This window comes from Chaetodon trifascialis, chromosome 15 (genome assembly GCF_039877785.1).
Source record: "Chaetodon trifascialis isolate fChaTrf1 chromosome 15, fChaTrf1.hap1, whole genome shotgun sequence".
In the NCBI taxonomy this organism is placed as follows: Eukaryota; Metazoa; Chordata; class Actinopteri; order Chaetodontiformes; family Chaetodontidae; genus Chaetodon; species Chaetodon trifascialis.
Window position 1 is genome coordinate 25,346,867 of NC_092070.1, and position 12,500 is coordinate 25,359,366.

General features: G+C 50.2%; 1 protein-coding gene across 1 annotated transcript in view; it reads left to right on the top strand.

Moving 5' to 3' along the window:
* doc2a (double C2-like domains, alpha) overlaps positions 1-12,500 on the top strand; it is a 40,007-nt gene that overhangs the window by 19,657 nt on the left and 7,850 nt on the right. Inside the window, exons 6-8 of the mRNA XM_070980300.1 lie at positions 1,378-1,504; positions 1,844-1,903; positions 10,807-11,021. Of these exons, the coding sequence (XP_070836401.1) occupies positions 1,378-1,504; positions 1,844-1,903; positions 10,807-11,021 (402 nt within the window). The remainder of the gene's footprint in view (positions 1-1,377; positions 1,505-1,843; positions 1,904-10,806; positions 11,022-12,500) is intronic.

The window sequence follows — 12,500 nt, forward strand, 5'->3', positions numbered from 1 at the left end:
TCCTCTCCTGTTTCCTCTCTCCTCTCCTCTCTCCTCTCTTGTTTCCTCTCTCCTCTCCTCTTTCCTCTCTCCTCTCCTGTTTCCCCTCTCCTCTCCTCTTTCCTATCTCCTCTCTTGTTTCCTATCTCCTCTCTTGTTTCCTCTCTCCTCTCCTGTTTCCTCTCTCCTCTCCTGTTTCCTCTCTCCTCTCCTCTTTCCAATCTCCTCTCTTGTTTCCTCTCTCCTCTCCTGTTTCCTCTCCTCTCTCCTCTCCTGTTTCCCCTCTCCTCTCCTCTTTCCTATCTCCTCTCTTGTTTCCTCTCTCCTCTCCTGTTTCCTCTCTCCTCTCCTCTCTCCTCTCCTGTTTCCTCTCTCCTCTCCTGTTTCCTCTCTCCTCTCCTCTTTCCTCTCTCCTCTCCTCTTTCCTCTCTCCTCTCCTGTTTCCTCTCTCCTCTTTCCTCTCTCCTCTCCTGTTTCCTCTCTCCTCTTTCCTCTCTCCTCTCCTGTTTCCTCTCTCCTCTCCTCTTTCCTCTCTCCTCTCCTGTTTCCTCTCTCCTCTTTCCTCTCTCCTCTCCTGTTTCCTCTCTCCTCTCCTCTCTCCTCTCTTGTTTCCTCTCTCCTCTCCTCTTTCCTCTCTCCTCTCCTGTTTCCCCTCTCCTCTCCTCTTTCCTATCTCCTCTCTTGTTTCCTATCTCCTCTCTTGTTTCCTCTCTCCTCTCCTGTTTCCTCTCTCCTCTCCTGTTTCCTCTCTCCTCTCCTCTTTCCAATCTCCTCTCTTGTTTCCTCTCTCCTCTCCTGTTTCCTCTCCTCTCTCCTCTCCTGTTTCCCCTCTCCTCTCCTCTTTCCTATCTCCTCTCTTGTTTCCTCTCTCCTCTCCTGTTTCCTCTCTCCTCTCCTCTCTCCTCTCCTCTTTCCTCTCTCCTCTCCTCTTTCCTCTCTCCTGTTTCCTCTCTCCTGTTTCCTCTCTCCTCTCCTGTTTCCTCTCTCCTGTTTCCTCTCTCCTCTCCTGTTTCCTCTCTCCTCTTTCCTCTCTCCTCTCCTGTTTCCTCTCTCCTCTTTCCTCTCTCCTCTCCTGTTTCCTCTCTCCTCTCCTCTTTCCTCTCTCCTCTCCTGTTTCCTCTCTCCTCTTTCCTCTCTCCTCTCCTGTTTCCTCTCTCCTCTCCTCTCTCCTCTCCTGTTTCCTCTCTCCTCTCCTGTTTCCTCTCTCCTCTCCTGTTTCCTCTCTCCTCTCCTGTTTCCTCTCTCCTGTTTCCTCTCTCCTCTCCTCTTTCCTCTCTCCTCTCCTGTTTCCTCTCTCCTCTCCTGTTTCCTCTCTCCTCTCCTCTTTCCTCTCTCCTCTTTCCTCTCTCCTCTCCTGTTTCCTCTCTCCTCTCCTCTTTCCTCCTCCTCCCTGTGCAGGTTGACTGTGTGTGATGAGGATAAGTTGACTCATAATGAGTTAATCGGAGAGTCCCGGGTTCCTCTGAAACGTGTGAAACCCGACCAGACCAAACATTTCCACACCTGCCTGGAGCATCCACCCCCGGTAACACACACACATGCACACTGACTGAATGTCAGTCATGTCTTTACTCTCACTAATGCAGGACAGATCGACCTGTCCTGATCCACCATCATCAAAGACAGATGCTTTTTCACGTCCCCCAACGTCTCATAAAGACACACGACGTGCTTTTTATCTGAGCCTCTAAATCTGCTGCTGTGCAGACGTTAGCTTTGGCGTCTCGTACAGGGGCCACCGGGGACCTCGAAGGACGTGACAAAGCATCTGTCTTTGACAACCTGTGATGAGACCGGGCTGGACAGAAGTGTCTTCACTGTATCTGCTCTCTCCTTTCTTTTGGCTTTCGTCTCTCTCACCCAGCTCCCCTCGCCGACCGCCATGGGCGAAGCCCTTCGAGGAATATCCTGCTACTTAAGAGAGGTAAGAGTCCGTCCATCCACCCGTCCGTCCACCCATCTGTCCACCCGTCTGTCGATGAGTGCAGGTCACAGTGTGCTGTCTCTTTGCCGTTCACTGATCAGAGCGATGTGGTGGCAGCAGACAAAAGGTCACAGCTTGACTCAACCAGCCGGTTTCTGCCTGAAGACAGAGACAGACGGAGACAGATCACATGACGCTCTGGTCCTCGGCTCCTTTAGAGGGTTCTGGGTTTGAAAGCTGAGCTTCAGGTTTGAGACGTTTGGACTTCTCACAGCTGATGCAGTGTTTTCATAGAGATCAATAATCTGAGTTTAGTTTGAGGAGGACTAGCTTCTCATCACGTTGTAATGCAGCGATTAGACTGAGCCCGCCTTCGTCCTCAGGTGTACCTGACGCGTTAGTCCATGTGTTCACGTCATTGGTCATTTTACAGATCAGTTATTAACGTAATCAGCAGCAGCTCATTATTCAGGTTATTAGTTATGTTTCAGTCTTTATTAATGTCTCTCATCACAGCTCGTTATCATCGCTGCATGTTACAGCGTGAAGGCGTTAACGTTATTCATGTTATTAGTGAAGCTGAGAGATAAATGTCATTACAGACGTGTGTGTGTGTGTGTGTGAGTGTGTGTGTGTGTGTGTGTGTGTGTGTGTGTGTGAGTGTGTGTGTGTGTGTGTGTGTGTGTGTGTGTGTGAGTGAGTGTAATTGTTTATTTTGACAGATGACATGTGGTCTAATTAAGTCTTCAGTGTTTGACTCCACAGGGAGACGTTGTAATGGGGGGGGGGGGGGGGGGGCTACCTGCTGCGTCTCTGATCACACATGTTCTGGGATTGGGTTGCAGTCGGCTCATCCGGTGGTTCAGGTTGGTTTGATGAGCTCCGTCAGGACTCAGAAAGACTCCCCTGATGAGAGGAGCTGCTGTGGCTGATAAAACTGCACGAAGCCTGAATCCACCAGCCGAGAGTCCATCCGTCAGTCAGCCTGAAAAGATTTTCCATTCATATTTATTTTCTCGTCTGAGTCAGAAAATGTCCACTGTCCACCTGCTGTAAGTCAGACGACGTCCTGCACTCGTTCCAGTCTGGACAGCGAGCAGCGAAACTCCTCAGACTGAACTGAAAGACTCACTGCTGCTAGAACCTCGAGAGCCGGTTCACACGAGGAACTGGTTCACACGAGGAACTGGTTCACACGAGGAACTGGTTCACATGAGGAGCCGGTTCAATCTTTCACTCGACTGCTAACTGGAAACTACTCAAACCTTGAAGCATTTTATTTGTTGAGTTTATTTCCCTCAAACTGAGAACTCGTACTCTGCATTTAAAAGCACCACAGAGACCAGCAGGGACCATCAGGGACCAGCAGGGACCATCAGGGACCAGCAGGGACCAGCTCAGACTCCACACTATTGCTATGGTGACGGCAGCACTTCAGCTACTCTGTGACAGAAAATACAACCTGCAATCCAAACAGAAACAGACCAAAGCAGCAGTTTGACTGAAGCTGGACCTTCAGAGGACGTGAAGACGAGTCTGAAGGTCAGACCAGAATCTGCTCAGAACGTCTGACTGTCGTGTCCTGTCAATTCTTTCTTTCTCCAACACGCCTGTGAATATTCTCATTCATCCAGGTCATTGTTGGCTTCAGGGCATTTAATCATTCGCAACTGGACTGAGGAGCAGGCTTCATCAGTTCATTCGCACCAGACGAGATAGGACAGCTCTCGTCCAATGAAATGGTGTTAGGTTCAAGTATTTATCCTCTGAGTGAGGCCAACCCCAAAACCAAGGATGCTATCACTCTATTGTGAGGCGAACGACCCCCCATTAAGGCGGGTAGGGTGCGACCCTTGGGTGTCAACGACCGTCGTCTGCCTCGTTAGAGTCCCATTCTCATCACTGGGGGGCTCCTTGAGCCATGTGTGGATGGCTTTGTTTATTTTCAGAGGCTAAGTTTTGAATCTCTGTGGCAGAGATGAAAGGACAGCATTGATGTGGGACATAGGTGGTGTCTCAGACCCCCCCTCTGTTCAGAGACGGGCTTTCAACCTTGACTTGGATGGCTTCTCTCACTCCTCTTTCAAACCATCTGTCTTCTCTGTCCAGAACACACACACACACACACACACACACACACACACACACACACACACACACACACACACACACACACACACACAGGTGGTGGTTGGATTCATTCAGACTCGTTTGGACGTTGTTGTCTGGATTTCAGTCAGTTTACAGAGAAGAGCTTCTTCTTCTTCTTCTTCTTCTTCTTCTTCTCCTCCTTCTTCCTCTTCCTCTTCGCCTCCTTCGTGTCAGGCAGGCAGCTGGTGGACAGTCTGACAGGCAGCTCAGCGACAGACGCTTCTGACGGAGTTTGGACCTCTTTCACTGAGCATGTGTCCACAGTCAGTGTCCTCTGACACGTTTCCACTGCTAAAAAACTCCGAGTGCGAAGATAAAAGCTGTAAATTATAGTATAGTATAAAAGCTGAGTATTACTCCAGTACTGTACTTAAGTACGAGTCCACAGTACTTGTACTTTACTTGCATACTTCACTTAATGCTACTTTTATTCTTATTATTCTGCATAAGGAGCGTCTTTGGTTGCTGTCAGTACATTTTGATGAAGGACCTGACAGAGTATTTCTACACTGTAGTATTACTACTTTAACTTCAGCGGGACTGACTGTGCAGTCTGACACAAACCAGGTCTTTGTCAGACCCCCCTCAGTCAGTGACCAGCAGGATCCCTGTCATTGATCAGCATGAACCTGGACGTAGAAAGACCTGAGGCGGTGCCCTCTGCAGCCGCCGTGTTTCCAGAGAAGGTCGTTCATTATGTCAGCGGACGCTCGTGATTTCGCCCGTGACAGTGAAATGATCGGCTGAGGGACCGTGGAAATCCAGGAACAGGTCACACAATGTCATCCAGCAGCTGAGACTGGATGAGGTCTGTGATCCAGACGTGGTCCAGATGTGACCAGAGGGAGGTGACCTTCTTCTCATTGCCATTAAATCCAATGAGGTGGTGCCACACAGACAAAGATCACTGTGATGATTGTTGGTCTGAGTCTGAACGTCACACCTGTGAACAGAGGACACGTCTGCGAGGACGCTGAGAGAAGACCTGCACATCTGAAGGAAGTCAGCACGAGAGCCTGAACCTGGACCACAGACACGTCCACGTAAATGAGACATGATCCATCAAGTGGTCAAATGAACTGAAGGGACCAGGACCAGGACCAGGACCAGGACCAGGACATCATCTTGAACAGGAACTCTTGTCTTCATTTTGGAAAGTAAAGCACGAACACATGAAGAGAAAACGTGCAGTTTTATGATTGGATGAGAAAAATGTGGAACAGAGAAGAAGAAGTTGTGAAATCACAGTTCAGACCTGCTGAGCAGCAAACAGACGCAGTCAGAGACCAGCTGGAGGACATGTCCCTCAGGACGTGGAGGAGACCAGAGACAGAGCTGAAAGAGAGAGAACTGGACTGACGTCCATCAGGAGACACCAGCAGCACTGACGTCCATCAGGAGACACCAGCAGCACTGACGTCCATCAGGAGACACCAGCAGCACTGACGTCCATCAGGAGACACCCGCTGCACCGACGTCCATCAGGAGACACCAGCAGCACTGACGTCCATCAGGAGACACCAGCAGCACTGACGTCCATCAGGAGACACCCGCTGCACCGACGTCCATCAGGAGACACCAGCAGCACTGACGTCCATCAGGAGACACCAGCAGCACTGACGTCCATCAGGAGACACCAGCAGCACTGACGTCCATCAGGAGACACCAGCAGCACTGACGTCCATCAGGAGACACCAGCAGCACTGACATGGATGATGGAAAGCAGCAGCAAACACTCTGAACGAGTTGTTAGAGAGAACGAGTCGCTGTGAAGGTCAGTGAGTCCAAGAGAGAAGCTGTGAGCGCAGCCTCAGAGCTGATCAGTACAGGAGCTGAGAAGGATCAAGAAAACAACAGAGGTGAGAGAAGGTCAAAGGTCAAAGTCCACTGAGCATCACGACGCGTCTGACTGCATCCCAGCTTACACCGAACCCTCGTTCATATCTGAGAGAAAAACTGTGAAAGCAGGGAGAGAAATTTGTGTGGAGGCAGATCACAGCTGAGTCCAGCAGCCGGACAGACAGCCTGGAGGACACCAGGTCCTTGACGTGTCCCTCAGCTGCTTCGTCCTTCCATTTCTACCAGGGATTAGCTTCAAATGACACAAAAGAAGCCTTTTTTTCTGGAAAAGTAATCAGAGAAGCGTGGCTTTGACCCACAGACGAGGCGCGGCTGGAGGACAGGTCTGAGGGACGCAGGCAGATTGACTTTTCAAATATTCATCAGGGTGGAGCTGCAGGCCTGTTTGTGTCTCACGTCCAACCTCACACTGTAATCCATGGCTGGAGGCTTCTGTGTGTGTGTGTGTGTGTGTGTGCGTGCGTGCGTGCGTGTGTGTGTGTGTGTGTTTGGAGTGGAGCTGGAGAGAGGATGTGGTTAGCCTAGCTTAGCATAAAGACTGGAAGCAGGGGGAAACTGCTAGCCTTCTGTCCGTCCACCCGGCACTGCCGGACACGATGGCACCAAACCTGGCAACCCGAAGACAAAGAGACGCTTTGAGAGGACAGATCACTGATCGATCGCGATCACCTGAAGCTGCTCGTCCAGTGACGGCCGGTCTGATGGAAATGAGGTTGAGCTGCTGTTATTGGCTGAGAAACAGTTGTTGGACGTTTTGTGTGCGTACAGATTGAATCAGGGGGCTTCAGAGACGGTCACTGGACGGTCTTTATGCTAAGCTAAGCTAACACCTCCTCACTCCAGCTGTGTAATTCACACACAGACGTATCACACACGTCGTTATGTCGACAGACACGTGAACCAGGTTTAGCTGAAGCGGATCAAAGTGGACTCGGTGCAAAGACAGAAGCGTTTATGTCCCCGTGGTCTTCACAAAGAGCTCCTGCTGTCCTCTCGTCAGACTGCCTGTCGTCCATGTGGATGCAGAGGAGGGAGCCCTGTTAGTCTTATTATACACTGTCCATCCGTCCGTCCGTCCGTCTGTCTGTCTGTCTGTCTGTCTGTCTGTCTGTCTGTCTGTCTGCCTGCCTGTCCGTCTGTCTGTCCATCTGTCCGTCCGTCAGTCCATCTGTCTGTCTCTGTCTGTCTGTCTGTCTGTCTGTCTGTCTGCCTGCCTGTCCGTCTGTCCATCCGTCCGTCTGACCGTCTGTCCATCTGTCCCTCTCTCTGTCCACCTGTCCCTCTCTCTGTCCATCTGTCTGTCTCTCTGTCCATCTGTCTGTCTCTCTGTCTGTTTGTCTGTCCAGTAAATCTCACCGTCCGCAGATGACCCTCCGTCTCGTTCTTCTGACAGACTCGTGGACATCCTAAAGACGTCTGGGAGTCTCTGAGCCGCCTCACACTGATCAACTCAAACCTCTGTTATCAGTCAGGTTCATCAACCAAACTACACCTCCACATGTCCACAGGGACGGACAGTCCAACTGTGTCTCTGTTTATTCCTGTTAATGAAAATTAGACATCATTTTCTCTCAATTTAGTTCAAAACATTTCAGAGGTGATTCTAATAGCTAAGAAACAAAAGTCTGATTGATGCTCAGGAGACAAGACATCCGTCTCACAGGCGCCCAGCCTCGCACGTCTTCATGTAGGTCTTGGTTCAGGTCTTGGTTCACATGCTTTGACAACAGATGTCTGCTGCTTCGTCTCTGCAAAACTTGAAACACATCATCTTCATCTTCATCTTCATCTTTTCTGTTTGTCATCTGTTTCTTGCTGGAACCAAAAAAATGAGTTTCCATGGCAACAGGCCTCCATCAGGTGCAACAGCAGCGACCTGTCGTGTGCTGTCCCTGGTCTTTAGTCTTTGTGTCTTTTGGCCACGTGTCCCAGCAGCTCAGTCAGTCTTCAGGGTCCAATTAGACCCTTTGAGAGATTAGTGAGGGTCTGGTGGTCCGGTGGTCTAAGCCCTCGGCGCTTTGTTGTGTGGTTTAACGAGCGTGAGCTCGTTAGCCGCCTGCCTTCACCTCACAGGTGCTTTAAGAAGACGGAGGCGGCCAGGTGTGCTGACAAACAGGAGCTTTACTTCATGACTGTGTGCAGGCTGATCTGAGAGCAGCCTGAACACAGCAGCCCAGGGCGACGGAGAGCTTCTCTGCTGATCTGAGAGCAGCTTCGGTTTCACTGTGACGGGATTTAAAGCTGTTTGTTTAATTAGAAATGGATTAAAGTCGTTCAGCCTTCAGCCTGATTTGTACACGTCTAATTATTTTCAGCAGCCATGAATGAGCGAGTTCATACCAGCCGACGGCGTCGTCACGAACATGGACGTCTTTTGTCCGTCCTTCACTGCGCTTTGCTTTCTGTCGCCTCTGTCGTTTTCCAGCCGCTGCACATGACAGAGCTGCATGATTCATGACTGCAGGTCAGAGTTCAGAGTTCATGAACCCGTCGAGCGAGTCGATGCTCAGCAGGAGGCGAGGACGTGTCCGCCTCATGAATGAAGCCAGTCATAAAACTAAATGAACATCAACTGAAGCCACAGCTGTGAGAAAAGTCCAGCTGGAGTCCATGAAAGCAAACGACAAAACACGTCAGCTGTCACAGTGAAGGGGGAGGAGCTACTCGTTCCAGGTGTGACCTCACCTGAGTCACACTTTCACAGTTTTTCCTCAGTTTTTCTCAGCAGAGACTTTTTATGAGTTGGCCCTCGGAGAAGTCACGTTCTTTGGCTCTAATTACTACATTACCCATGAGCCTCAGCTGCCAGCGCCCTGCAGTGAACAAAACGTGTTGCCATAGTTTCCAAATTCATCCAACATCGACCCAGAATCAGAGAGTGAATTCAAAGGTGACTAAATTTGAAGCCCTGTGATTGGATGCTTGTCACTGAAATGCAGACCTTTACTTCAGAATCCAGGAATTAGACTGAGACACAGGATGGACAAAGAGTGACTTCGTTCAGGTTAGCGTTACCTTCACGGGCTTCGTTACAGCTGATCCATGAGATTATGTCAGTAATCTGAGTCTGTAAAGTAACTAGAACCTCTCCCATCAAAGTGCAATATGTGCCTCCAAAACATAGTAGAGTACAAGTATGAAGTCGCATAAAATTAAAATACTGAAGTACAAGTACCTCAGACGTGTAGTTGGGTACAGTAGTTGATGCAGGTTCAGTGAAGCTGAACCATCGTTCACTCTGGAAACCATCAAACAGGAAGCAGCTGTCAGCTGAGGCGGAGCTCCGGACGACCTGCGAGGCTCAAACCGTCACGCTAACGCTTCAAAGACGAGGACCGGCCTCCCCCCGATGGACCCGTCAGTCCTCACCTGGAGCCCTCACCTGGAGCCCTCACCTGGAGCCCTCACCTGGAGCCTGACGACGCCTCCTGCAGCAGAGGAGCGTCTCTCGTCAGATCTGTGAGGCCGCACCGACGGCTCGTTATCTGGGACTGTAAACGTTGCTCAGCTGAAGTCTCCTCCAGCGCAGGATCATCTGACCAATAGGAGGTGGGCGGCAGAGAATCCTGCCAAGCTGCGCCGACTCCCGCTCGAAGCCATCGATCTGCTTCTTTTCTGACCTCGACTTCTTTGTTTAGCTGCAGGATTACATTATCGATCCTCCGCCTTCTGCTGTGTTTACTGCGCAGCATCGCAGACGGTGGACGACGTGGGGACTGTAACTGAGTACATTTACTCAAGTACTTTTTACACTGGAGTATTCCTTTTCATGATACTTTCTTCTTCTACTGTACGACATCTCAGAGGGAGACATTGTAGTTTTTACACACAAACACGTGAAGACTTTATCAAATCTGATGTTTTTTCTTAGAAATTAAGATTCAATCGTTCAATGAAACCATGAATCAATCAGCTGATCGACAGAAAGTGATCGATCATCTGTTGATTTAGTGGTTTATTGATCTCTGCTGCGGAATCGTGATGTTTGATCTTCTCATGTATTTGTAGAGTAGAGTATTTGTACAGTGTTGTATTAGTACCTTTACTGCAGTAAACGTGGTCTGAATACTTCCTCCGCTGCTGCTTTTTGCTCTCTTCATGTGTTTGTGGGAGTTTTTCAGGATCAAATTAAATTTCCAGCTCATCAGTAGAAAATAGGATTATAGTTGGACTCAGACTCGACTCCCACCAGCTGCCGAGTATTTTCAGACGACGCTGGAAGCAGATTTAATAGCTTCATTAGCCGCTCACGGCTGCCTCGCTCAGCTCCACCTGTAACAGCTCACGCTGAAGGTTTCACCTGTCAGAAACCAGGTGAAACCTTCTGCTGGGGATCGAACTGTGAGGACGGTCCTCTGCCTGACGAGGCGTTTACTGAGCGCCTTTTATTCACAGGCTTTCATTTTTAGACAAGAGTTTGTTCTTCTGAAGACATGAGACGTGAGACGTGAGACGTGAGACATGAGACGTGAGACGCGAGACGCAAGACGTGAGACATGAGACGTGAGACGCGAGATGCGAGTAGTTTTCTGTCCACATTCTGATCTTCCTGTTAGAGGAGGTCAACAGAGTTCATCCTCAGTCCTGGATATTAGCTGCATGCTAAAGTTAGCATCTTTGGTTTTAGAGGGACTCTGGTGTGGACTGATGTGGACAAGTGACGTAAACAGTGTGGACCACAGACAGACAGACAGACGAAGACATTGAGTCAATCTGTGGCTGAAAAGCTTCTGATGCTTTTTTGATTTGTTGGTACCACCTCAGACTAAACTCTGACTGAACTGGTTCCACTAATCTGACTCAAATTATCGACCAATCAAATTTGACCAAACTGGTCAGAGTAAACCAGTTGAGCCGAGCTGATGGGACTGATGTGATGATTGTGTCCGCAGTGGGAGAACGAGCAGCTGCACAGTCTGGAGGAGCGAGGTCGTCTTCTCCTCTCGCTGCAGTTTCTGCCTCCGTTCGGTCTGGACGACGTGGAGGGAGGAGGAGGAGGAGGAGGAGGCGAAGGACGTCGCAGCGGGGGTCTCTGTGTGGGCGTGAAGCGCTGCGCCCACCTGGCAGCCATGGACGTCAACGGATTCTCCGACCCCTACGTCAAAATGTAAGAACTGATAGAGACGTCCAGAATCACTGCACTTCTGGACGTCTCATCGTCCCACATCAGGTTCTGTGAGCAGTGATGCAGTGTCCTCACAGGTCGTCCTCACAGGTCGTCCTCACAGGTTGTTTCCACAGGTTCTCACAGTCTGTACAAAGCGCTGCCTCAGAGTCCACATTAAACTCCTCACATGAAGACAACCTGCTCCGGCGTGGACTTGAGGACAAGCCAGCTGAGGACCTTTCGCTCAGCGTTCATGGTCTTCTGAGGGAGAACAGTCTGATCTCAGCAGCTCGTTGCTAATATGCTAATATGAACCTATTCTTTCTTGTGTTACATGCTTTATGCTAACTGAAGGAGCTAACTGACAGTGCTAATATGTTAGCATGCTAATGTCTCCCTGAGGGGTGGAAGAGGTTTCTGTTGATGGTCGCGCTGCCGTCTGATAATGACGTAAACTGAGAAAAACCTCCTCGACGTCTGAAACGTTCCTTCAGTTTTAACGGTGCGACTCTTTAAATCACTGGTCTGAAACCAGCTGCTCGTTACTGAGAGCTTAGGAACGACTTTATGCTCCGGCTTACCAAGAATTTATGAAAAGCTGCTGCAGCTCCGTCCCGATTGGCTGAACATCTGCTCTGACGCTACTGGTCGTCCTGATTTTGAAATTCAAACCCGATCCAGTGAAAACAGAGGGTAAATCTTCAGCCGTCGCAGTTCAGCCTTTAAGCTGAAGTCCTCTCGCGCTGACGACTCAAAGCTGCTTTTGCATCTCATCATGCTGCGAGTCAGCGATGCAGGTGTTGTCGAAGCAGGACGGTAAGCGTCACAGCTGAAGGACAATCAGGAGGAGAGCTAACAGTGAGCTGAGCTCAGTCGAGGAGTTTAGGCTTTCTGTTGAGGAGAGCGAGGAGGAGGCCGAGAGGAAGAGTGACCAGGACCAGGTCCACAATGTCACCATCGAATCTGGTCGTTCGTCTGAATCACGTCAAAGCTGCTCCCATGAGACCCCCCCGACCCCCCCACCTCCTTATCTCATTACCTGTTTGGTCACTCAGCAGCTCTCTTCTCTGATTCTGCTGTCATCCTGAAGTCAGATCCAAACGCTGATGTCAGGGAGGGGCGGGTGTCTGTCAGGGTCCCGGCCATGATTCCTTCATCCGTTCATCTCAGATAAAGACCTCACTCACATGAATCCACGGTGAGACGGGCAGCGCGAGGCTGGAGGCGGTCCAGAGGAAATGAGAGCATGAACGGGCCTCACGCTGCAGCCCCACAGACAGGCCGCAGGGTCCCAGGGCAAAGAAATGGAACGGGGCCCGGCCGTCTGCAGCAGCCTGCAGGGACGTGACGGCGCTCCCGTTCGCCTCCGTCATCTGTTAAAGTAACTCTTTAGAAGCGGTTAGAGCCACTGATGATGATGATGATGATGATGATGATGATGATGATGATGACAGTCGGCAGTGTGTGTGTGTGCGTGTG